Below are 24,553 nucleotides of genomic sequence, written 5' to 3'. Positions count from 1 at the left end.
CTGTACAACACGTGGCCAAGTGGTTAAGGCATTGGACTAGCGACCTGAAGGTCGTGAGTTCGAGCCCCAGCCGAGGCTGTACTGTATGCAAAAACAGTAAACTTCTCGATATACGAGAGGCGATTGATAAGTTTGTGGCCTAAGGTAGACGGAGATGAGTTATTGACTTCAAACTTTCTGCACAATCACTCAAAGAGTTGAACTGCCCGTGCATGTAACGAGAGCTATGTATAACTCATCTGCTTCTACCTTAGGCCATGAACTTATCGATCACCCCTGCTGTGGACCACTTTCTGGAGGTCCAAGATGCCGACTGCTACAAAGGGATCCGTATGCTCCATGACCGCTGGACTAAGTGTGTAAATGTAGGAAAGATAGATGTGCTAGGTTTTCTAAAACTGACTCCCTCTACCTTAGGCCACAGACTTATCAATCACACCTCGTATGACAGTAATAATAAACCTAATTCTTATTCCTGATCCAAAGAGTTTAGACTGCCTTTAGTGAGGTTTCCAGGCATTCCACAAAAACAGGCAGAAAGACACTCACCGTGCTTGTACCTTCATAAGGGACCACGAAGTTTTCAGGGAATAGTCCCTCTTTTCCATCTAGGTAGCCTTCCCACCAGCCGTCTTCCCCTGTGTCCTGTTAATGATCATAAATTGATGCTTAGGTGAGAATATGATGAGAGGTTACAAATCAGCCCTCACCTGGCAGGTTACCGTCAGGTCTCGTATAGTAAATGCTTTTTGTTTATGGCTTCATAAATTACCAGCTCAGTGGATCAAGCGGTATCTGTGGACGAGGGGGCGCGGAGGAATGGTCAGCGGTTTGGGCCAAGACCCTGCAGTTTGATTTTTAAGCAACATGCTGGTGAACGCAGCCAGCCAGGCAGCATCTCTAGGGACATTTCAGGCCGAGACCCTTCGTCAGGACTAACTGAAAGAAGAGCTAGTAAGAGATTTGAAAGTGGGATGGGCCACTCTCCCACTTCCTTGTGTTTGAGTTTGATTTTTACTCCAGATTCCAGCGTCTGCAGTCTCCTTTGCCTCCATTTTTGTCGGACTTTCCCTGCCCGAAATGCTAAAATTTTTAAACTATCCCATGAGCATGGGTTTCTGTTGTGTTTTGCTTGTGTTTGCAGCTACTTCCAAAATTAAACGTGAGACTATAAAATTGCAATCATTCAGCTAAGCCGCAGACCATTTTGTCTCATATTTCGGCTCAGTGTCTTTGTCCCATTGAAGCTCTTGAGAAGTTTCCGGGTGTTGAACAGGCTGTGGAACTCCAGGCCGCTCGTGACGCTGCTGCGTTCAACGGATGGCATCAATTCACATTGCCTGGGTGGTGTATGCTTCGATCAACTTTGGCAGCAGGTGCTGGCCACCGTGCACCCTGATCTTCCACAGCAGCAACAATGAGACATACAGTTCCCCTGTTCACCAGCATCTCAAATATCCCTGAGGCCCAGGGGAAACCCTTGAAAACCTTGGCAGTGTATCACCACACCTTCAGTGTCACTAGAATGTTGACATTTTAATGTCCTTATTACATCCTCAGCTATCCAACATTCCTGCACTCACACCTAAACATTCCCTCTGTCAGGTCCCCCTGACTCTTTGCTGGCTCCAGACAGTTTTCAAATTTCAGAGTTCAAAGTTCAAAGTAAATTTATTATCAAAGTACAGATATGTCATGATGTACTACCCTGAGATTCGTTTTCTTGCAGGCGTTCACAGTAGAACAAAGATACACAACAGAATCAATGAGAAACTACACACAAAGTCCGACAATTAATTGTGCAAAAGAAGGCAAATTGTGCAAATACAAGAATAAATAAATAAATCTGAGGACTTAAGCTGTAGAACCCTTGAAAGTGCATCAATAGGTAGTGCAATCAGCTCATTGAGGAGCTGAGTGACATTCTTCAAGCTGGTTCTGGAGCCTGACCATTGTAGAGCAGTGACAATGACCTAAGGCTCCTGCACCTTCTTCCTGGCGGCAGCAGTGACAAGAGAACATGGCCTGGATGGTGGGGGCCCTATGATGGACGGTCCTTTCTTGTGGCAGCACTCCCTGGAGTTGGACTCAATGGTGGGGAGGGCTTTTCTTGTGATGGATTGGGCTATATCCTCTATTTTTGTAGGCTTTTCCATTCATAAGCATACCAGGCTCTTCTCTTTATCTACAAATCCCTCCATTGCAATCTTCCTTGCTTCTGCAACATCTTATCTGAAGCATTCTTCGTCTGGGCTGCTTCGTAACCCTTCTTTCCTTTCTCCATAATTCACCACAGGCAACTAGTTTCCATGTTTCCAAACGCCCTGCCTTTCCCAGAAAAATGCATTTAAAGAATACTTTGCCTTTCCCGGAAAACTGCATTTAAAGAACACCCTGCCTTTTCTGGGAAACTGCATTTAAAAACCTTCTCTAATTCAATCCTTAGTCTTCATTCTCATCCACGTCCAATCCCATTTCTGAAGAAGGGTCCATGACCCAAAACGCCAACTGTTTCTCCCTCCACAGACGCTTTCTGACCTGATGAGCATTTCCAGCACTTTCCGTTTTTGGTCTTTTGCCACTGTTTGGCTTCCAATTACATTTTCATTTCTTCAAACTACATGAGTCAGAATGCAGGGTTTTGTTCTGAACCAATAGCAGTTCCCTTTTCCTCCACTACGATTGCTCAATCTACTGAGTTCCTCCAGCACTGTGATCGTTTCTTACGTACAAGTTGTTTTTGATGGGGCGACTTGGCAGCAGTGGTATTACTTCACCTACCCTGAAACCCCCACAAAATCTAACAATGGATTGCTTCCCTTCCTCTTAGTGTGAAGGTCTCTCCCATCAAGATTAGAAGAAAGATCGACTTAATTTGTCACATGTACAGTTCATCGATACCTTGAAACACATGGTGAAATGCATCGCTGGCCTAGTTTGTGATGTACTGGGGGCAGCCCACAAGCGATGTCATGCATAGTATGCTCACAACTCGCTAACCCCAACTGCATGCCTTTGGAATATGGGAGGAAACCAGACCACCCAGAGGAAACCTACACAGTCATGGGGAGAACATACCAACTCCTTATAGACAATGGCAGGATTCAAACCACAACCAGAGATCACTGGTGTTGTAAAGCAATTGCGCTAACCACCAACACAAGGACATCTGCAGACTCTGGAAATCCAAAGCAACACACACAAAATGCTGGAGGAACTCAGCAGGCCAGGCAGCATCTATGGAAAAGAGTAAATAGTTGACGTTTCTTGCCGAGACCCTCCATCAGGTCTGGAGTACCCAGGACATCTTTAGGGAGCGGTGTATCAGAAAGGCAGCGTCCATTATTAAAGACCTCCAGCACCCAGTTGCCATCAGGGAGGAGACACAGAAGCCTGAAGGCACACACTCAACAATTCAGGAACAGCTGCTTCCCCTCTGCCATCCAATTCCTGAATGGACATTGAAGCTTTGGACACTCATCATCATCATCATCATCAGGTGCTGTGCCCAGTTTGAGCTTTGACTGCCATGGCCCACACTCTCCTGTTTCGGGTCAAGTGGATCAATTCATTGGTATTCATTTCCAGTTCTCTGGCTGCTGTCTCCATCATCATTTGTCTTTGTCTTCCTCTTGCTTTCTTCCCTTCAATCTTTCCCATAATTCCCGTGCATTCTAACTCCTCTTTCCTAATCACATGTCCAATGTAGTCACGTTGCCTTTTCATGATCTCATACGTTATTTCTCTTTTTATGCTTGCTCTGTTCATGACATCCTCGTTTGATATTTGTTTCGTCCATGATTTTCTTTGCATCCTCCTCACAAACCACATCTCTGCTGCTTCAATTCGTTTCCTCACGTTACTAGATATTGTCCAACATTCTGAGCCATATAACATAACTGGATAAACGTAAGATTTCAGTACTCTGATGCGGATTGTCGTGCCTAGTTTAGTGTTGGTCAGTATACTCTTCATTCTCATAAAGGTGTCTTTTGCCATCCCTATTCTTCTTTTGATGTCCAAGTCGCACCTGCCATCTGATGTCACCCATCTTCCGAAGTAGCAAAAGTTCTGTACTTGTTTTATGTCTTCCCCGTTTATTCTCAGCCTGCAGATGGGATTCTCCTTCTTTTTGGATATCACCATACATTCTGTCTTTTTGCAATTGATAGATAGACCCATTTTTGCACTTTCTTCAACAACTATATCAATTAAGTTTTGTTGTTCTTCCTCCGTACTTGCAATTAACAGTGTCATCTGCATATCTGCATATCTAAAATTATTGATGTTTTCACCACTAAATTTGATACCCAAGATGTCTCTTATTTTTTGTAATATTGTTTCACTGTACATATTAAACAAATTAGGGGAGAAAACTCGCCCTTGTCTAACGCCTCTCTTGATTTTCGTAAACTGACTCACTTCTCCATCTATTCTTACAGCGGCAGTTTGTTCTCAGTACAGATTTCTGATTAGGCGGAGGTCTTTTGAATCTAGATCTAGAGTTTTCTGTAATATTTCGAATAAATTATTGTGTTTCACTTTATCAAATGCTTTTGTGTAGTTGATAAAACAAAAAAGCAAATCTTTTTGTACTTGAATAGCTCGTTCTGATAGTATCCTTAACATCAATATTGCGTTCCTTGTACCTTTGTGTTTCACAAAACCACAATGTTCTTTACCTATTTCAGCTTGTAGCTTACTTTTAGCTCTTGTCATCAAAATTCTTAGAAGTATCCTAGTGATATGACTCATTAAACTTACGGTCCTATGTAATTCACATTCTATTGCTCCAGGTTTCTTAGGAAGAGTGATAAATACTGATTTTTTTTTTATCTCTTCTGGTATTATTCCAGTCTCATAAATGTCATTGATTAAATCAGTAAGTTTTTCAATTCCATAATCTTTGAGGGTGATAATTTGTTCTATTACTAATTCATCAGGACGTGCTGCCTTTCCTTTCTTCATCCTATTTATTGCATTACGAACTTCAGATTTTAAAATACTTGGACCTTCAATGTTCTTCTTAATTTCTGATTTTTCACCTCGATCATCTTCAAACAATTCCTGAATATACTCAGTCCATTTGTTCATAACCTTATCTTTTTCCATGATAATGGTACCGTGCTTTGCTTTCAAACAAGAACAGAGGAGCTTCTTGATTTGTTGATGTAACCTTTTTGGATCAGTAACAGGGATTCTTTCTATTTGCTCACATTCCTGGTTTAACCATTCTTCTTTGGCTTTTTGACATAAGCTTTTAACTTTTTTATCTAAGGACTTCTATAGGATTTGCTATCTTCCATCTCCTTTCTTCCATTAGATTTTTGATTTCATCTGTCATCTGTTTATTCTTAGTGCTTTTTTTTCTTTGGACACTACCTCACTTTTTACAGTATTTCTGTTGTTTGCACTTTTTTAATAATCTATTCAATATACGTAATTGATTTACTTGTTTATATTTTACTGTTTTATTTTATTTATTATTTATTATTTTTTCTCTCTCTGCTAGATTATGTATTGCATTGAACTGCTGCTGCTAAGTTAACAAATTTCACGTCACATGCCGGTGATAACAAACCTGATTCTGAAAGGAAGATGAGACGTCAAAAGTAAGAAGGTGAGGGGAGGGTAGGAAGAAGTACGAGGTGGCAAGTGATTGGTGAAACCAGCATTTTGTGTGTGCACTAACCACTATGCTACCCAAATAGGAGAAAATGTTTTTGAGGAATATCTGACCTCAGATGTGCATTTGCTTTTCATTTTGAGATCATATGCAATGCATTTCTTTGAAGATTTTGTAAGACGTACAGAGAAACTGATTACCTTTTCCAACACGAGGATGACATCTCCTTTGTGCAGACTGAGTTCATCCTCGGCACTTGCATTGTAGTCAGACATGGCCTCGTAGTATTCCTTGGCTGAAAGGAATGATAACCCATTGAAAGTTAGTTTCCCGGAGCGGGCTCAGTGCTCGGTGGTCGTCAGCCTCTCGTCATACTGTGACCTGGGCCCAGGGGAGCCTTCAGGGAGGTGGAAGGGTGACAGAAGGGTGGAAGGGCTTGGGAGAAGGTCGACTGCCATGTTAGGTTGTTGATAGTGAGGGTTGATCAGTAGTTAAAGGGAGTGATTAGTGCTCAGGGTGCAGTCAGATCCAGTTGGCAGCTCAGCGTGAGTAACGATACAATCAATTCTTCAGATGCTGGCCTTCTTGAGCAACAAACACAAAATGCTGCAGGAACTCGGCAGGTCAGGTAAGATCTATGGAGGAAAATGAAAAGTTGACGCTTCGGGTTGAAGCCCTTCGCCCTGACGTGCTGAGTTCCTCCAGCACCTTCTACGCAAAGCTCGGTGTATGCAGGATGGGTCAGGGACTTGTGACTGGCAGGAGTGGTCATTTGGGAGCTGTCTTAATGGAGAGTCATATTTGCTCCATTCCCTGGGACTTACAGACATCAGCTCCATAAAGCCACTATGGCTTTGGAGAGAGCACCTTGTTGAAAATCCTAGAAATACAACACTAGCTTAATGGCATGGTGCAGATCGGGGGTCCGATGCCTGTAGGGACCAGAATGAAGATTACAAACTTTGATCATGCCAAGGCATGGATTTTCGTGTATGTTTTCCTTTGCATACGTGCAAGGCGTGACAAACTCTTGATGGGATGCAGGTGTTGAGGAAGCAGAGAGGCTGCAGAAGAACTCGGACAGATTAGGAGAATGGGCACAGAGGCGGCAGATGGAATATAGTCTAAGGGGGTGTATGGTCATGCACTTTGGTAGAAGGAATAAAAACAGTCTATTTTCTAAGCAGGGAGAAAATTCTAAAATCCAGGGTGCAAAGGGACTTGTGAGACCTTGTGCAGGATTCCCTAAAGGTTAATTTACAGGTTGAATCAGTAGTGAGGAAGGCCAATGCAATGTTAGTATTCATTTCAAGAGGACTAATGCCGAGGCTGTGTAAGGCATTTGAGAGGCCTTACTTGAAATATTGTGAGCTGTTTTGGGCCCCTTATTTAAGAAAGGACGTGCTGACATTTGAGAGGGTTCGGAGGAGGTTCGTGAGAATGATTTCAGGAATGAGTCAAAACAGCATGGACCATACATAGATTACTGAGAAGGAGATGTTTGCTGTCTTGCGGCAAATTAGGGTGGATTAATCCCCAGGGCCTGACAAGGTGTGGGATCTTGTGGGTCTAATGGAGAAATTTCGGGAGCCCTAGCAGAGATATTTAAAACACCCTTAGCAATAGGTTGGGTGCTGGGAGAATTGGAGGATAGCTAATGTTGTTCCACTGTTTAAGAAAGGGTCTAAGAATAAGTCAGGAAATTATAGGCCAGTGAGCCTGACATCAGCAGTGAGTAAATTACTAAAAGATATTGTAAAGGACTGAATTTATAAGCATTTGGACTGATTAGGGATAGAACAACACGGCTTTGTGTGTGGTAAATCATGTCTAACCAATCTTATAGAGTTTTTTGTGGATGTTACCAGGAAAGTTGATGAAGGCAAGGCAGTGGATGTTGTCTACATGAATTTCAGCAAGGCATTTGACAACATCCCATATGGGAGGTTAGTCAGAAAATTTCAGTCACTTGACATTCAGGATGAAGTAGTAAACTGGATCAGACATTGGCTTTGCGTGAGAAGCCGGAGAGTGGTAATTGATGGTTGCCTCTCTGTCTGGAGGCCCAGAGGGATCAGTGCCAGGTCCATTGTTTGTCATCTATATCTATGATCCGAATGGTAATGTAGTGAACCAGATCAGAACATCTGCGGATCACACCAATATTGGTGGCGTAGTAGACAGCCAGAAAGACTATCGGAGCTTGCAGTGGGATCTGGACTAGCCGGAAAAGTGGGTTGCAAGTGGCAGATAGAATTTAATGCAGACAAGTGTAAGATTGGGACCACCAACATGGGTTTATTCCCTGGAGTGTAGGAGAATGAGGGTAGATTTGATAGAGGTATACAAATTACGAGGGCATAGACAGTGTAAATGCAGACAGACTTTTTCCACCGAGATTGGGTAAGACTAGAACTGGAGGTCAAGGTTAAGTGTGAATGGGTTAAGGGGATTATGGGGGGGAGCTCAGAGGGTGATGAGAGTGTGGAACGAGTTGCCAACGTAAGTGGCGGATTTGGGCTGTATGTCAACATTGAAGAGAAATTTGGATAGGTACATGGATTGGAGCACTATGAAGGACAATAGTCTGGGTGCAGGTCAATGGGACTAAGCAGATTAATAGTTCAACATGGACCAGATGGGCTGAATTTCTGTGTTGTAGTGTTCTATGACTTTGTGCCTCCATAACCTTTGATACATCTCAGCTTCCACTCATTGTGGCTTGATATTTCTTTGGTAGTTAAATTGGTAGCACTAAGTCTGTCTATTGACCTCAAGTCCTGGAGTATAAAGGGGTTAAATCCTGCCAGACCATTAGCTGTGAGATGAAAGATAGGAACAATGATCAAGGATAGGTTTGGGTTTGGAGATGTTACTATGCTCAGTCAAATAGACCTAGAATGCAGCACTCAAAATTCAGAGAGCAAAGAACCATTCAGAGGAAATCAATAAAGTGAAAGCAGTAAAGAATGTGTCTTCTCAAATCCAGCAAGTGGAAAATAAGTTTATAATTTTGTATGGAATTACAGGGGCAAACGGAGAAAGAGGCCATTCAGTCCATTGATTCTGTGTTGCATGTAAATTTATATACAGATACATTTCCTGGTCAGGATCATGCATGAGCCTCTCCCATAGCGCCACCCAGAGGCTCCAGTGTGAATTTGTGGCTGATAAAACAATGGGGCATGTTTTGATCATGTGGATATGCTGGTGTCTTCCCCAGATAGATCCCACCAAGTTATCAAGACTCTCGCCAAGCCAACGCTAAAACCCCAAACTGACTGCCGCCCTTTGTCAGTAACTTTCCAGCTGCCGCCCAGTGTCAGAGAACTCCTGGAGTGTAATGGGAGGGGTGTTGTTGTGACAGTCTCCCACCACCTGGGCCGGGGAAATGTGCCCCTGAGCCTGTACTGAGGCAGGAGCAGCAGCTGCAGTCACTTAGCTGGAGGCGAGTGGCTGAAGGGTGGTGAGAGGGGCAGAGATGGGGGGTCAGGGGGGTCTTACAGCTGGCACGGTAATAGTGTTTCACTATCATTCTGCACCCCCCATTGCCTGGCTCATTGTCTAATATCTCACATTAACTGCTATGGCGTTAAGCCATTCCCACATGTTTGAAGCCTCCTCTGATGGTGAGTAGCCTCTTCTTGGCTCTCTTCTTGTGTCGGGTGAGTAGTCGCTACCTCGCCTCTAATCCAGCTGGATTACCTCTACCTCATCCTACCCTGGGTAATTCTCACAGCAAAGTGCCTGGGCTCCAATCAATCACTGTGAAGTACCTTCCAGCGTGTAAGTATAGTCTCCACATAAGATCAAAGGCCCCGGCTACCAACCTGTCTGCTGTCCATTTTCTTCAACGCATCCATCTTTTTCTTGGGGATGTGCCGATCTAAAAGCTGATTCCTGCAAAAAAAGGAGGCATTTTGACCAAGGTGAAGCTTTCCAGGATTTTCTAAAGTGCTACCTATCCTTATCTTTCCGCAACGTGATCAAAACGATGGGAGTTCAAGTCCCACTTCAGACACAGTACTGAGGGTAAGCTGTACCATCACCAATGCAAACGTTTAAATCTTACATTACGCTAAGGGCCATTCAGCTATGTGTTAAAGATCCCAAGGCGTATTTTAAAGAAGAAATTTTCCACTGCTGATTTGGAAATTTGTTCTGTACAAATTGGCTTCTACACTTTTAATGCATTTTCAACAACAATTTCATTTCAAAGGTTGTCCATAGAGCACTTGGGAATATGGTTGTGAAAGATTCAATAAAAACACTAAATATGTTGACACAGGATTCTTGCCTGAAGTGGTTATTTCTCAGGGGTAAAATTACAATATCAAGGAGACTCCAATATGCTTTCTTCCAGGCTGAACGGTGGAGAACGGGATGGGTGACACACACAAAATGCTGGAGGAACTCAGCAGGCCAGGCAGCATCTATGGAAAAGAGTAGAGTCAACGGTTCTGGCCGAGAACCTTCTGCAGGACAGCCGAAGGTTCTCGGCCTGAAACGTCGACTATACTCTTTCCCAGAGATACTGCCTGGCCTGCTGAATTCCTCCAGCATTTTGTGTGTGTTGCTCGGGGATTACTAGCATCTGCAGACTCTCTCTTGTTTGTGATTGGATGAGTGAAATTGTTTTCATTTAATATTGCTGTGCATGTCCAATTGTGAAAAAATGGATATCGTTACACAGGGTTGATGGAAGGATTCTTGGCAGTTTGGAGGAACAGAGGGAACTTGAGCTCCACACCTATAGGTCCCTCAGTTGCTGGGCAAGATGATGGGGTTGTTAAGAAAGCATATAGTGTGTTGTCTTCATTAGTCCAGGCATTGAGTTCAAGAGTCACAAGGTAATGTTGCAGCTCTATAAAAACCTGGTGAGACCACTCTTGGAATATTGTGTTTAGTTCTGGTCATCTCATTGTAGGAAGGATGTGGAAGCGTTAGAGAGAGTGCAAAGGAGATTAGCCAGGATGCTGCCTGGATTCGGGAGCATGCTTTATGAGGAAAGGTTGAGCAAAGCAGGGCTTTTCTCTTTAGAGAGAAGGAGGCTGAGGGGTAACTTGGAAGAAGTGTACAAGAGAAGAGGCACTGATTGAGTGGATAGCCAGAGACTTTCACCCAGGGCAGAAATGGCGAATGTGAGGGGCATAATTTCAGGGTGTTGGAGGAAAGTGAAGGGGGATGTCAGAGGTAAAGTTTTTACACAGAGAATGGTGAGTGCATGGAACATGCTGCCGTGAGTGGAGGAGTGCATTAGGTGCATTTAAGAGACTCTTAGATAGGCACATGAATGATAGAAAAATGGTGGGCTATGTAGGATGGAAAGGTTAGATTGATCTTTGAGTAGGTTGAAAAGTCTTCACAACATCTTGGGCCAAAGGGCTTGTACTGAGCTGGAGTGTTCTATGTTCTAAATACAATGTGCACCTGACATGGGGGCGTTGTGGCTATTTCTAATTGTAAGTGGGTATTTGGGTTTCTCTAGTAATATCCTCAGATAGGTGAGGCTATTACCCGAGAATCCAGATCAACGCAGGCCAAACGCTCGAGGAACTCAGCAGGTCAGGCAGCATCTATGGAGAGAAATAAACGGTCGATGCTTCGGGCCAAGAACGTTCACCAGGACTGAGAAGAAAGAGCATGGACAAGGGAAAGAAAGCCAGAATTAGAATTTGGGGGCAGGGAGAGGAGCACAAGCTGTCAGGTGAAGCCTGGTGAGGGGGATTTTTAGACTGGTCGTCTTCACGATTTGCCCCCTCCCCCAAGATGGTGCCCTGACTGAGGGTTTACTCCTGTGCTCCTTCGTAGTCTGCTTCAGCACAACAGAGCTCAGAGTTGGGACTCGTGGTCGTGAGTCCAACTACCCCTTGGCCCTGATATCACATCTTTAATGCGATGTCAAGGACCTCAGCAAGCCTTTAGTAAATACTTCAGCAGCACATTTATCTGAGAGGGCCACCAGAGGCCCACTGTACAAGTCCACCTCAGAATCATGACCTGGGTCTCTCTCTGTCGCGACTCTAATGAAAACTTGTGCACACACCCACAATTTGTGACATGAAACGCAATACAATGTAACTTTGTGCCTCATTTTTTATTCACTCACAGGGCATGGACATGGGTGACAACGTCAGAAAACAAGAGAAAGTCTGCAGATGCTGTAAATCCGAGCAACACACACACACAAAATGCTGGAGGAACTCAGCAGGCCAGGCAGCATCTATGGAAAAGAATACAGTCGACGTTTTGGGCCGAAACCCTTCAGCGGGACTGGAGAAGAAAAGCTGAGGAGTAGATTTAAAAGGCGGGGGGAGGGGAGGGAGAAACACAAGATGATAGGTGAGATTTGGAGGGGGAAGGATGAAGTAAAGAGCTGGGAAGATTGGTGAAAGAGACAGAAGGCCATTGAGGAAAGAAAAGGGGGAAGGTGCACCAGAGGGAGGTGATGGGTGGGCAAGGAGATAGTGAGAGAGGGAAAAGGGGATGGGAAATGGAGAAGGGTGGGGGGGGCAGTCGTGGACATTACAGGAAGTTTGAGAAATCAATGTTCATGCCATCAGGTTGGAGGCTAGCCTAACGGAATATAAGGTGTAGTTCCTCCAGCCTGAGTGTGGCCTTATCACGACAGTGGAGGAGGCCATGGACGGACATATCGGAATGGGAATGGGAAGTGGAATTAAAATGAGTGGCCACTGGGAGATCCCGCTTGTTCTGGAGGAATAAACGTCAGCATTTATTGCCATTCACTAATTTCCCTGAAGTGAACGGCCATCGACCGCCTCGCTGGTGTGGGATCTCACTTAGATCAGGTTTCTTTCCGTGAAGGAGATTAGTGAAGCAGACAGCTTCTTACAGCAGTCTGGTAGATTTATGGACGCCATTAGGGTCCACAGCTTCACTCATGGTTTGTGTAATTACTGAATTTGAATTCTCCAGGTGCCATGGTGGGATTTGAACCCGTGTCTCCGGAGGAGTGGTACAGGCCTACGGATGCCAATACTCTACTGCTGTACCTTTGATCTTTCTGCCGTCCTGCTGGCCATCATTTTTTCCGAATCCAGTGGAAGGTTTACATAGAGGTCTGAACTTGGCCCTTCTTGACTTTTCCTGCTGGAACCTGATGGGGAAAACATGAAGAGGAGAAACAACTGAATGCTGTCTCCTTAGATCAGATGGCCCGAGCAGTCCTCGAAGAACCTCCTGCTACTCCTGAAACAATTACAAACAAGAGAGAACCGGCAGGTGCTGGAAATCCAAGCAACACACACAAAATGCTGGAGGAACTCAGCAGGCCAGGCAGCATCTATGGAAGAGTACAATCGACGTTTCGGGCCGAGACCCTTCATCAGGAGACTCTGTTGCACAAAAACAAGAACGGTCAGGATGGGAAACAGTTTCTTCCCTCAGGTCATTAGGCTTCACACTCAAAGTGTCACTGGTTAATCTGTTCTGTACCTTACCATATTTAATTTCTGCACTTCAGTTTGCTTATTTATGTGTAATCCATCTGTAGATTTCATCCTTACTTTCATAAGTTATTATGTATTATGTGTGTTATCTATACTAGAGTATAGATCTACTATCTATGCTTGTGTTGGCGTGTGGCCAAGTGGTTAAGGTGTCAGTCTAGTGATCTGAAGGTCGCTAGTTCGAGCCTCAGCTGAGGCAGCGTGTTGTGTCCTTGAGCAAGGCACTTAACCACACATTGCTCTGCGACGACACCGGTGCCAAGCTGTATCGGCCCTAGTGCGCTTCCCTTGGACAACATCGGTGGCGTGGAGAGGGGAGACTTGCAGCATGGGCAACTGCCAGTCTTCCATACAACCTTGCCTGGGCCTGCTCCCTGGGAACCTTCCAAGGTACAAATTCATGGTCTCTCGAGACTAACGGATGCCTATATATATACTAGAGTGTATATGTACTCTATATATACACCTAGGTTCAGAGAAACTTTGTCTCCTTTGACAGTATGCATGTATATAGTTAAATGACAATAAACTTGACTTGACATCACTTGAATAAGCTGCCCTCTGCTCAGTTTATGTTGACTGGCTGGCTGCTATTTATTCTACTGTCTTACAACATATATCAAAAGAACAAACACTGAGTCTTCCAGTCAAAATGTCTGTAATTTTGTTCCTCTTAGAGATGCTATGGAGGAAATCCCAGATCCAACAAGGGAGGAACTGAACTTCCATCAGCCCACTGCTAACATCCTTAAAGCCTATCTGTAAACTTGGGCATATTGTCACTCTAGTAATTCAGATCATGGCTTGGTTTGCTGTTGTATCTGGTCCACTGTATCCTTAGCTCAAATCAGCTCATCCTTGCCCAACATCAAATGGGTTCATGTGAAAGATTTCTTCTTCTGAGCAACTACCAGGTTTCTTTTAACTGTTTGTCCTTTGTTATTTGTTCCCGTGTTAGGCGAGTTCTTATTATCTGTACCTTATGGTTGCTGGGTAGGTGATGGGACTTCCTCCTAGGGATCCAAGTTTGGGAGTAGATCAGGAACACAATCCTCAACACATTCCTAATTAAATCTTCAATATTCAATACTCACTGGATGTTTTTTGTTTTTTACACCGTACTCTAAACTCTAGAGACTGTTGAACGTGAAAATCCCAGGAGATCAACAGTTTCTGAGATACTCAAACCACCCCATCTGGAAGATTCTGATGGGACAACAAAGATGATGGATCCATGAAAACATGTCAAGGTAGCTGACCTTTGTGTCAACTCTTGCCCTCCAGAGTCACTGGAACACTAGACATTGGGAACCCACCTCAGATGAAATAACCCTGGCAGAACAGGTTCTTCTATATATTAGGGGCTAAGTTAATCTCTTGATCACCAGATACTCTAGCTAGTGGCATAGACAAACAACTGGCATATTTTTCCTAGGGTCAAAGTGTCTTATAGTAGAGGGCATGCATTTAGGGTGAGGGGGAAAGCTCCAAGGAGATGTGTGGGACAGATTTTTTTACACTGGGAATGGTGGGTGCCTGGACTGTACTGCCAGAGGGAGTAGTGTAGGCAAATACGATAGAGGCATTTAAAAGGCTCCTAAGATAGGTATATGAATGTGTAGAGAATGGAAAGATATGGCATTGAAGGGGCGGGAGGGATTAGTTTAGTTATTGTTTTAATTACCATTTTAATTAGCATGGCACAACATCATGGGCCAAAGGGCCTGCTAAGTTGGTTTGCTCTATGTTCTAAAATTTTATTCAGATATTTCATTCACACAGAAATGATGACAGTCCATCTATAACTGAATATTTGAGATTTAATTAGGGATGTGTTGAGGGTTGTAGTAATCAGTGTAGAGAACCAGAAGTTGAGTGTCACCATTTGAAATGATGAACGAGGTTAGCTCAAGATTTGACAGTAGGAAAGGTTTTCATTCCGGGCCCGAGACCTTACCGTCCGCGTGGTCGATTTCCACAACAAAATTGGATGGGAAACGCCCAGTCTTTCCGTTCTTTCTTCCCAGCCACCAACCACTTTCAACCTAAAGGGCAAAAGAAGACTGAGATAAAGTCAGAGTGCAGCAACTGGGAAAGTCGCAGTTCAATAATCTGAGAGCTGCTTGCAAAGTGAAGGGAGAGAGATAGATCAGAGGATTCAGAAATTGAGATGTGCTGAGAGGGGAGTGGAGGGTCTTCTGCCTTCAAACTACTATGGTTTGGGGGCTGAGGGTGGTCCCACCATCACATTTGGTTGGGAATTCCAGAATATTGGTCAGCGGAGATATCCAGACCTTGGTCGTCTCTTTTCTCACCCAAAGATATTTCTCTTCATGTGATTGTCTCTTAGATATGTTACAGGGAGTTATAGATGAGCCAATGTATATTTACCGACAAAATAGTCACTCAGTGGCCACTTTATTAGGTACACCTGTACGGCTGCTGGTTAATGTAAAGATCTAATCAGCCAGTCATGTGACAGCAACTCAAAGCATAGAAGCATGCAAACGTGGTCAACAGGTTCAGTTTTTATTCTGACCAAATATCAGAATGAGAAAGAAATGTGACCTAAGTGACGTTGACCATGAAATGATTGCTGGTGCCAGGCAGGGTGGTCTGAGTATCTCAGAAACTGCTGATCTCCTAAGATTTTCATGCTTAACAGCCTCTAGAGTTTAGAGTATAGTGCAAAAAACAAAAAAAAAAAATCCAGTGAGCAGTAGCTCTGTGGGATAAAACACTTTTGTAAATGAGAGAGTTCAGAGGAGAAAGGCCAGGCTGGTTCAAGCTGACAGAAAGCTAACAGTAACTGAAATACCTACACATCACAACAGTGCTTTGCAGAAGAGCATCTTGGAACAGACAACACACCTTGAAGTGGACGGGAACAGCAGCGGAAGACCACAGCAGCTTCCAAATGGACCAAATAAAGTAGCCACTGAGTGTAGTTCTTAATCCACAAGAACATTTTGAAATCATATTCTTACATGAAAATCAGTCCTTTTGACACCCATATGGGGTAAAACGTCGTTAAATTATGATCCACTGGGAGTTCTGTAGCCCTGAGTTAACAGACCAAGGTTCAAACCCTAATCCAGAGACATGACCAATATCACAATGCTGGACTGAGGTCATCCCAGGAGGAGAGAATACATACAATGGAGCTCTAGTCCCCTCTAAAGTTTAGAAGAAAGGTGAGATCATTTCATTGAACTGTACCAAACATTGGGAGCTGAGAGAGGGGCAATGTTCGTCCTGGCTGGGGTGCCAAGAATCTGGAGTCACAAAGAAAGAAGCCAGCCATTCAGGGCAGAAACAGGATGGAATACATTCACCAGAAAGTGATGAATTTTTGGAATTCTCTGCCCAAGAGAGCTGTGTGTGCTCAGTCTGGACAGAGCAGTAGATCTTTAAAGGTCATTAAGGAAGTGGGATACGGGGTGGCGCCAGTAAAATGCCACTGCAGTCAGTAATCAGCCATGACCTTATGAAATGGGAGAGCAAGCATGAGGGGCCAAATGGTCTATTCCTGCTTCTGTTTCTTCCTTTGTTAGTTATCGCTGTAGATTTGTTGACTGAGATGGGAATGCAAGTTCCATTCTCAGGAGAACTTAAAGCATCCCACCGTCTGAAGAAGAGATACGAGGTCTGGCTGATGGTTATCCCCCCAACCAACAGAAAATAGTAAACATTTTCAGGAGCTTGCAATGTTCAAATCGCTGCTCCAAGTTCTATATTACTATCTGACTACGTTTCAATTCAACAACGTTTTCGAAGGTTCAAAAATTAATTTAATATCAGAGAATGCATGTGGTATACAACCTGAAGTTCTCACTCTTCACAGACATCCTCGAAACAAAAAAAACCTATAGAATGAATGATAGGATCATCAAAGCCCCAAAGTCCCCTCCCCCTCCCTTCGCACAAGCAGCAGCCAAGACTTCGACCCCACCCTTCCCCTCCTATTCGCGCTAGAGGAAGCATCAATCCCACCCCTCCCATTCCCTCACCATGCAAACAACAACAAAAGTCCCACAAAGTGATCTTGATCCAGAGTCATAAAATCCTGGGGTCATAAAATCTCCACGGAATTGCAACTTCCTTTTCTTAACTAGTTACCTCATTGTTTTTAAACTCAGTGGTACTCTGACTGTAACTACATCCCTGAATGGAAAAAAAAGTCTACGTAAAACTATCATAAACTTTGAAGAAATCCAACCAACTGCTATTAATACTTTATTGCAAATGAGATCTCACCTCTCTGAGGACCTCAATGACTTCTCCCTCGCTGAGCTCCAAGTGTTCTGGTCTCACGGGGCTGTATGAAATGACCACCTCGCACAGTCTCAGCTTCTTCTTCACCACATGCTCTGTAATGCAAACCTGTTGGTCAATGTCCCTTCGTTTCACAGGGCAGCCATTTCTGCTCTGGACAGCATTAGCAGCTTGTTGTCTCCTGCTCTCATTACACTGCAGTTCTCCCTCAAAAGTTGTCTTTGCTGGAGTGGAAATCCTCCATCTAATTCTCTGTGAATGACTTTGAAACAGGGTTCTCACTGTTTCCAGGTTATTCAGCAATGGAAGACATCGGTTGAAAGTCCAGTGCTCATAGGCCCTGACATGATATTTCCTCCTGAGGTCACCAGATTACAGCCTCGGCTGACTCTGGTTATTTCCGGCACCATTCCTGCTGTCTAGTACATCAATTAACCCAACTCTGTGGATTCAGACTGACGCTTAGCTCAATAGCCCACTGATAATATGCATTTGAATTGGAAACACTCTCCTTGCATTCAGAGACGATGGCAGCAGATGGTTTGGATTCATCTTCATCATTATGTATCGTGTCTTATGATGTGGGTGACCTTGATCTCATGACCGTGATTACTCTTGGCAAACTTTTTTTACAGAAGTGGATTGCCATTACCTTCTCCTGGACAGTGTCTTTACAAGATGGCTGACCCCAGCCATTATTAATACTCTTTAGAGATTGTCTGCCTGGCAACAGTGGTCACATAACCAGGACTTGTGATGTGCACCAACTGCTCATACAACCCTCCACCACCTGATCCCATGGCTTCATATGACCCTGATCAGGGGAGAGGGTGGGAGGGGGGGCTAAGCAGGTGCTACATCTTGCCCAAGAGTGACCTACGGGCTAGCAGAGGGAAGGAGCATCCTAACACCTTTTTGGTAGCGACGTATCTCCACCCCACCACCCATTAGAGATTTGGATTGTTCTTTTAAAATATGGCTGAAGGTTAGGACTCTACTTTGAATAATGGTTCTTGTATAATTGACATACAATTTATATGATATTTTTATTTTGTGAGTTGCCCATGATGCTGTTGCAACCAAGATTTTCATTGCACCTGTACATCACCAAACTTGTGCGTGCGACAGGAAACTCCACCTGACTGTAATTCGTGTTGAGATGCCTCCAGGTGCATGTGTCAATTGGCAACTGTGTATGCCTGCCCTTACTAGCTGGCATCTGTCTGGAAGTCTGAATCTTTGCACCAGGAATGTCAATAATTAAAAGAACAGCAAGATCCTTTTTGAAGTGGACCCACGGTCCCACACCTGCTGTGGGAAGGATATTTCAAGTCAACTTCAGAAGACATTGGAGAAAGAGGAAGATCCCATTGTTGTTGACCGTCTGGGTACCAACAACTTATGGAAGAGTAGGAAAGGGGTCTTTTAGGGGAGTACAAACCGCTCGGATGTAAATAGAAAGAAAGAATCCTGAAGGTTCAGGTTTCATCTGAACAGTGACGAGAAGCTTAGAGAGGGATGGGAAAGGTAAACTTACAGGGGAGAATGGAATTCCATTTCATGGGCAAGATGGGAATTTTAACACTGCGACAGGCTCCAGTTGATTTAGGCTAGGAGAAGGTTCAAAGGAAGGTAGTGGGGTTTATATAATGAAATGGGTTCAAGGAGTGTCAAGGTCTGGGAGAATAGAAAAATATCATAATCCTAAACAAGTATAAAGGAATGGAATGGATTGTCAGGAACTGGTGCAGTGGGTAATTCAGGCAAGTAGAAACCAGAAGATGTAGACCCATAAAATCCAGTGGATACGTCACGCCTCAGATGAATAAAACAAAAAATGCTGGAAAACTCAGTAGGTCAGGCAGCAGTGGTAGAAAGAGCAACAATCAATGCTTTGGCTCTGCAGCCCTTTGTCAGAACATTCCATTCTCGATGTGGAGGCATAGTTTAAGGAAAACACATTATTGAAAAATCTTATCACAGGAAGTTCTCTGCCAAAGTGGCTGAGAGCTGTTTGTTTTGCAAACAGCAAAGTGAGCCTTTTTGTTGCCAGACTGCAAATTTGGAACGCAAAGCTTGAAGCTTACAGCCTTACAGTCTGCAGACTGTGGGGTCACTGTAGACATAGAATCAGCGGATTACCCTTGGGGATGCTGTGTGGAAAGAACTTGCAAGGAGGGAAGTCACCCTCTTCAGAACGCCTCGCCTACACTCATTCTCTCGTGCCCAGCACTCTCTCCTTCTCGCGCTCCCATTTTCTCCATCTCACACTTCCCACCTTGCCCCTCCCAGTCTCCTCTCTGCCCCTCCCCCAACAGCCTCCATCTCATGGGAGCAGAATTAGGCCATTTGGCCCATCGAGTCAACTCCACCATTACATCATGGTGAATTTATTATCCCTCTCAGACCCTCTCTCCTCTCGTCTCCCCATAACCTTTGATGCCCTTGCTTATCAAGAACATATCAAACTCCATTTCAAACATACCCCATTGAATTGGCATCCACAGCCATCAATGGCAATGAATTCCACAGATACACTACCCTCAGGCTAAAGACAATGTTCCTCATCTCTGTTCTAAATAGACATCCTTCCATCTTCAGGCTGTGTCCTCTGATCCTAGACCCACATCTCCCGCCCCCACTATAGGAAACATCCTCTCCACAACTAGTCTCTTTAGGTCTTTCAATATTCGATAGGTATCAATATAATCCCCCCCTCATTCTTCCAAACTCCAGCAAGTGCAGGCCTGAAGCCATCAAACGCTCCTCTGCGTTAGCCCTTCCATTCCTGGGATCGTTCTCGCAAACCTCCCCGGGCCCTCTTCAATACCATCACGTCTTTTCTTAGATAAGAGGCCAAAAACAGCTCACAATACTCCAAGTGTGGTCTGATTAATGCCTTATAAATCCTCAGCATTACATCTTTGCTTTTATGTTCTATTCCGCTCAAAATGAATGGCAACATTGCATTTTCCTTTCTTACCACCAACTCAACCTGCATGCCCCTATGCACGCAAACATGAGGAAATCTGCAGATGCTGGAATTTCAAGCAACACACAAAAAATTAAGAGATTTGAAAGTGGGAGAGGGCATCTCTCCCTATGCAACCTATGCACCTCTGATTTCTGAATTTTGTCACCATTTAGAAAATAGTCTACACCTTTATTCCTCCTGCAAAAGTGCATGACCATACACTTCCCTACGCTACATTCCATCTGCCACTTCTTTGCCCATTTTCCTGATTTGTCCAAATCCTTCTGCAGACTCCCTACTTCCTCAACACTGCCTGTCACTCCACTTACCTTTGTGTCATCTGCAAACATGACCAGAAAGCCACTACTTCCATTATCCATATCTTTAACATATAGCGTGAAAATAAGCGGCCGCAGCACTGGTCCCTGCGGAATAATACTGCCCACCTGCAGCCCTTTACATCAAACCACCACCACTCTCCATCACTCTTCGCTATTTCCATCTCTGACTCTCCCACCAATCTGCCTCCCTGTCCCTCACTGCTCAAGTACTTCACTTACCCACCCTCCCACCTCAGTTCTCCACCATGCTCTATTTCTCTCAGAAGTGCACCTCTGAGGACAGAGGTAGGACACGTGGTCCAAAATCCTGCAAAATTGGTCACTCAAATAAAAAAAAAAGACCTGCACCATCCAGCAGGCAAGAAGATGAGTTCAGCGCCCAACGTCAGAAAGCTCTGAGCACCACTGGTAGAACCACATACTATTTTTCTAGCCCCAGAGCCAAACCCAGCATCGGCTGAACATCCTGGGCTCTGCCTGTCATTGTTAGAACCCAGGTTGGGGCTGACATTGATTGGGTTGAAGGGAGTTGACTTGAGGGGCCTCAAGGACTGGGTCTGAAGCTGAGTCTGGAATTTTGCCCATGCCAACTCATAAGTGGGATTGAGGTCCACGTGTTTGTTGACAGAATTGTTCACAGAAAATCATGCTTCTATGAACTCTCTTGCATGCCGCATGCTTGCTTGCGGTCTGACTTCCAGTGATCCAGTCGAATTTGTGCCTCAGCCCAAGTGGGTCCATGCTGAAAAAGATATTCTATCCAAGCTAGTCCCATTTGACCAATAACCTTCTAAATCTTTCTAATCCATGTTCCTGTTGTGGAAAAAAGTAGCTATTGTGACTATCTAAACCTCTAAACCACTTCCTCTGGTAGCTCATTCCACATATAGTTCACACTTTGTGTAAAAAAAAAAGCCCCAAGATTCTTATTAAATCATTCTCCTCTCACCTCAGACCTAGGTCTTGATATCCCCAGCTCTGGGGAAAAGGTTGCGTATATTCACCCTACCTATCTTCTTCGTTTTTTCTTGGCCCTTGAGCTCCCAGTGGAGCATAGGCCATTGATGACCTCCCGTCTCCATCGTCCAAAGTCAATGGTGTGGTTGGAATTCATCAATGTTTCTCTAATCCATTGTTGAGGGAATTGGCCCTATACACCTTCACCAGAGTCCTGCTGGCCGGCCTTACCTGTTTCCACCCCTCATGATGGGGCGTAGGGTTGGACTTTGGGAGGCCACCCCACCTATACCTCTCATGATTTTACACACTTCCACAGGATCACTCCTCAATCTCCTATGCTGAAATGAATGAAGTCCCAGCTTAGCTGATCTCTCCTTATAGCTCCGCCCCTCAAGCCTTGGTCGGTCAACCTTTCCTGCATTCTTTCCTCTTTAATAAGCCTTTCCTGTGACAGGTGACTAAAACTGAACACAACGCTCCAAATGTGGCCTCGCCAGCAGCTCGTAAAGTTACACTGACAGTCCGACAGCAGATGGGAGTTGTCAGTCTGACATCCATGACAACGTACACCGCGCCTCGAGCTGCTGTTGTAGCCCAGAGTTTAGGAGCACTCGGTGTAATTTGTTGTATATACATCGCTCCCCTTTACAACTACTTCAAAAATACTCATAACATTGTCCAAATTAATGGTTGTTAACTTGGAAGAAAGTCGGTAAAATATTTGGAATGGAGAATTAGACATTAAAAAGAATTTAAGACTATGGTGCAACCCTAGTGTCAGACTGTTTAACTGCACGGAATAGAGAACCATATAGCATAAACAGACTGCTTTAAATACACAATTGGATCCCTTAAGGTTGATATAGCCAGGGCTGGTTAGTGGGGTTAAGTTCCCACTACCTATTAAATTCTCCCAACAGCGACTATCTCAAATAGCCTCTGACAACTAAGTCCAGCTCCTGGCCTTCACATGTGGCTTAGCTACTAATGCCTGGCAGAACCATTTCTACTAATAGGAGAAGGGGCAAAGACAGGTTACTGGTGCCTTAAAGCTAGTCGCTCTGGGCAGATGGTGCTCGTCAGCCATGGTCCCCAGTTCATCTGATCTCAAACCTCCACTGCCTTACAGCTACACCCACTCGTGGAGAAGACTTCAGGAGTAAACCCCAAGGAAAGATCCGGAGCTGGAGTCCCTAAGGCGGTCCGGAGCTGAGTTTAACACTGATTATCTCCTGTGATGCCACTGGTGCCAAACTCTGTCGGTATCTGCCGTTCCTTTGGATTCATCAGCTGCCTGGAGAGGGGGAGCCTGTTGCATGGGCAACAGCTGGGTCTCCAAATCATATTGACTGATGGTGCTACACCACCAACTTAGACAGACAGGACATAACATCCATAGTCAATTCAGACCAATGGAGGGCCTCTCTCCGAGATGAACAGATAATTGGCTTTGAATGCAATTAACCCTCTTGAGTATTGGCTTTTCTGGAAATTAAAGTCCTTCAACCAATATAGAGGCAACTGATATTAAGGCCTGCTAAGTTGCTGTTGAGGGTTTGTATTGTGGATGCTTCATACTGTATCTTGGTTGTCCAGCTGGCACAGGAAATGAATGGTTAGGATGTCACCAATAATTTGTTACCTTGTGCTAGGTGGTGTTTAACATCTTGACCTGCTTTTGGAGCTGCACTGGTCTAAGCAGGCAGAGAGTGTCTTGTAAAGAGGCGAAAGGCTTTGGAGAGTTAGAGGATGAGTCACCCTGTGATTTGGTTTTGTGGTCACAGTATGTTGTGTGATTGGTCCAGTTAAAGTTCAAGTTAATGCTGACCACACAATCTTGACAGTGGGGATTTTAGGGTGGAAAATATCACCAAACATCAGGGACAGTGGCTAGGCTATCTTGTTTGAGCTATTTGTTATCTAATACTTAACACGCGTGAATTCAGTGTACTTATTAATGCCTAAAATGGCAGGATTTAAATCCATATATCCACCTCTGCCAATAATATGAAAGTCAATGTCACTATTCAGCATATAGATGATGGTGACATTTCAATAGGCAACTGATAAAATATATGGTTGAAAGACCAGGCCAGATGAGCAGGGATTTGAGAACAGTCAATATTCATATAGTATATTCAAATGTCCTTGAAAGACCTGAAGTATACAAGGGTCAGGTAGTGGGTGGGCATTGGAGTGTGTACAAAACTCAACAATTCCTGCAGGACATATAGCAAGCAGAGCTGTTCAACCATACAGCAGAGAAATGGGCCTTTCAGCACATCATATCTATGCCTAAGGACGCAAATCCCCTCTGCCTGCATTGAATTATGCCTTGTTTATTGTAGTGATTGCATCTGACTCCATCACCTCCTCTGACAATGAGGTCCAGCTGTTAACCAACCTCTCTGCAAATGATTGCTTTTAAAACTCCTTCCTTTCAATTTGAACCTATGCCCCCCCTTGTCTTTGAAACATCTATTTTTGACCATCTACTCCATATTTGCCTCTTACGATTTTGTACACTTCTGTCATTTCACCCCACAGCATTTTGGGGGAAGCAAGCCCAGTCTATCCAATCTCCCTGAACCCCCTAACCAAAGTCCTCCCTGGTGAATATCCTCTGCACACCCTCCAGTTCAATCCCATCCTGTCTATAAGATAATTGGTAAGCAATACATTGGTCATATTATGGACAGTCAGCCGAATTGTCAAAGACTACAGCAGGACATAGATCAGACAGAAATTTAAATGTAGAAATATAGAAAGGAAGGAAAATACACACAATACTCTAAACGTGGCTTGTCCAGTGTTTTGTAAAGTGGAAACATAACATCCCAACTTTTATATTCTAAGCACTGACCAATGAAGGCAAGAATGTAACATATTTTACCATTATTATTAC

At 44.2% G+C, this 24,553-nt stretch overlaps 1 protein-coding gene across 3 annotated transcripts in view; it reads right to left on the bottom strand.

Annotated features, from left to right (window-relative positions):
* Positions 1-24,553, bottom strand: part of sh3d21 (SH3 domain containing 21) — a 171,319-nt gene that overhangs the window by 85,384 nt on the left and 61,382 nt on the right. For all 3 annotated transcript variants that reach the window (XM_063033584.1, XM_063033585.1, XM_063033586.1), the window contains exons 4-9: positions 17,356-17,468; positions 15,056-15,143; positions 12,643-12,746; positions 9,457-9,526; positions 5,827-5,921; positions 550-645 (exon numbers count right to left, since the gene is read on the bottom strand). In XM_063033584.1, the coding sequence (XP_062889654.1) occupies positions 550-645; positions 5,827-5,921; positions 9,457-9,526; positions 12,643-12,746; positions 15,056-15,143; positions 17,356-17,468 (566 nt within the window). The remainder of the gene's footprint in view (positions 1-549; positions 646-5,826; positions 5,922-9,456; positions 9,527-12,642; positions 12,747-15,055; positions 15,144-17,355; positions 17,469-24,553) is intronic.

The sequence above is a fragment of the Mobula hypostoma genome, chromosome 26 (assembly GCF_963921235.1).
Source record: "Mobula hypostoma chromosome 26, sMobHyp1.1, whole genome shotgun sequence".
In the NCBI taxonomy this organism is placed as follows: Eukaryota; Metazoa; Chordata; class Chondrichthyes; order Myliobatiformes; family Myliobatidae; genus Mobula; species Mobula hypostoma.
Note: the sequence above shows the minus strand (reverse complement) of the source record. Positions and strands in the feature narration are given on the sequence as shown.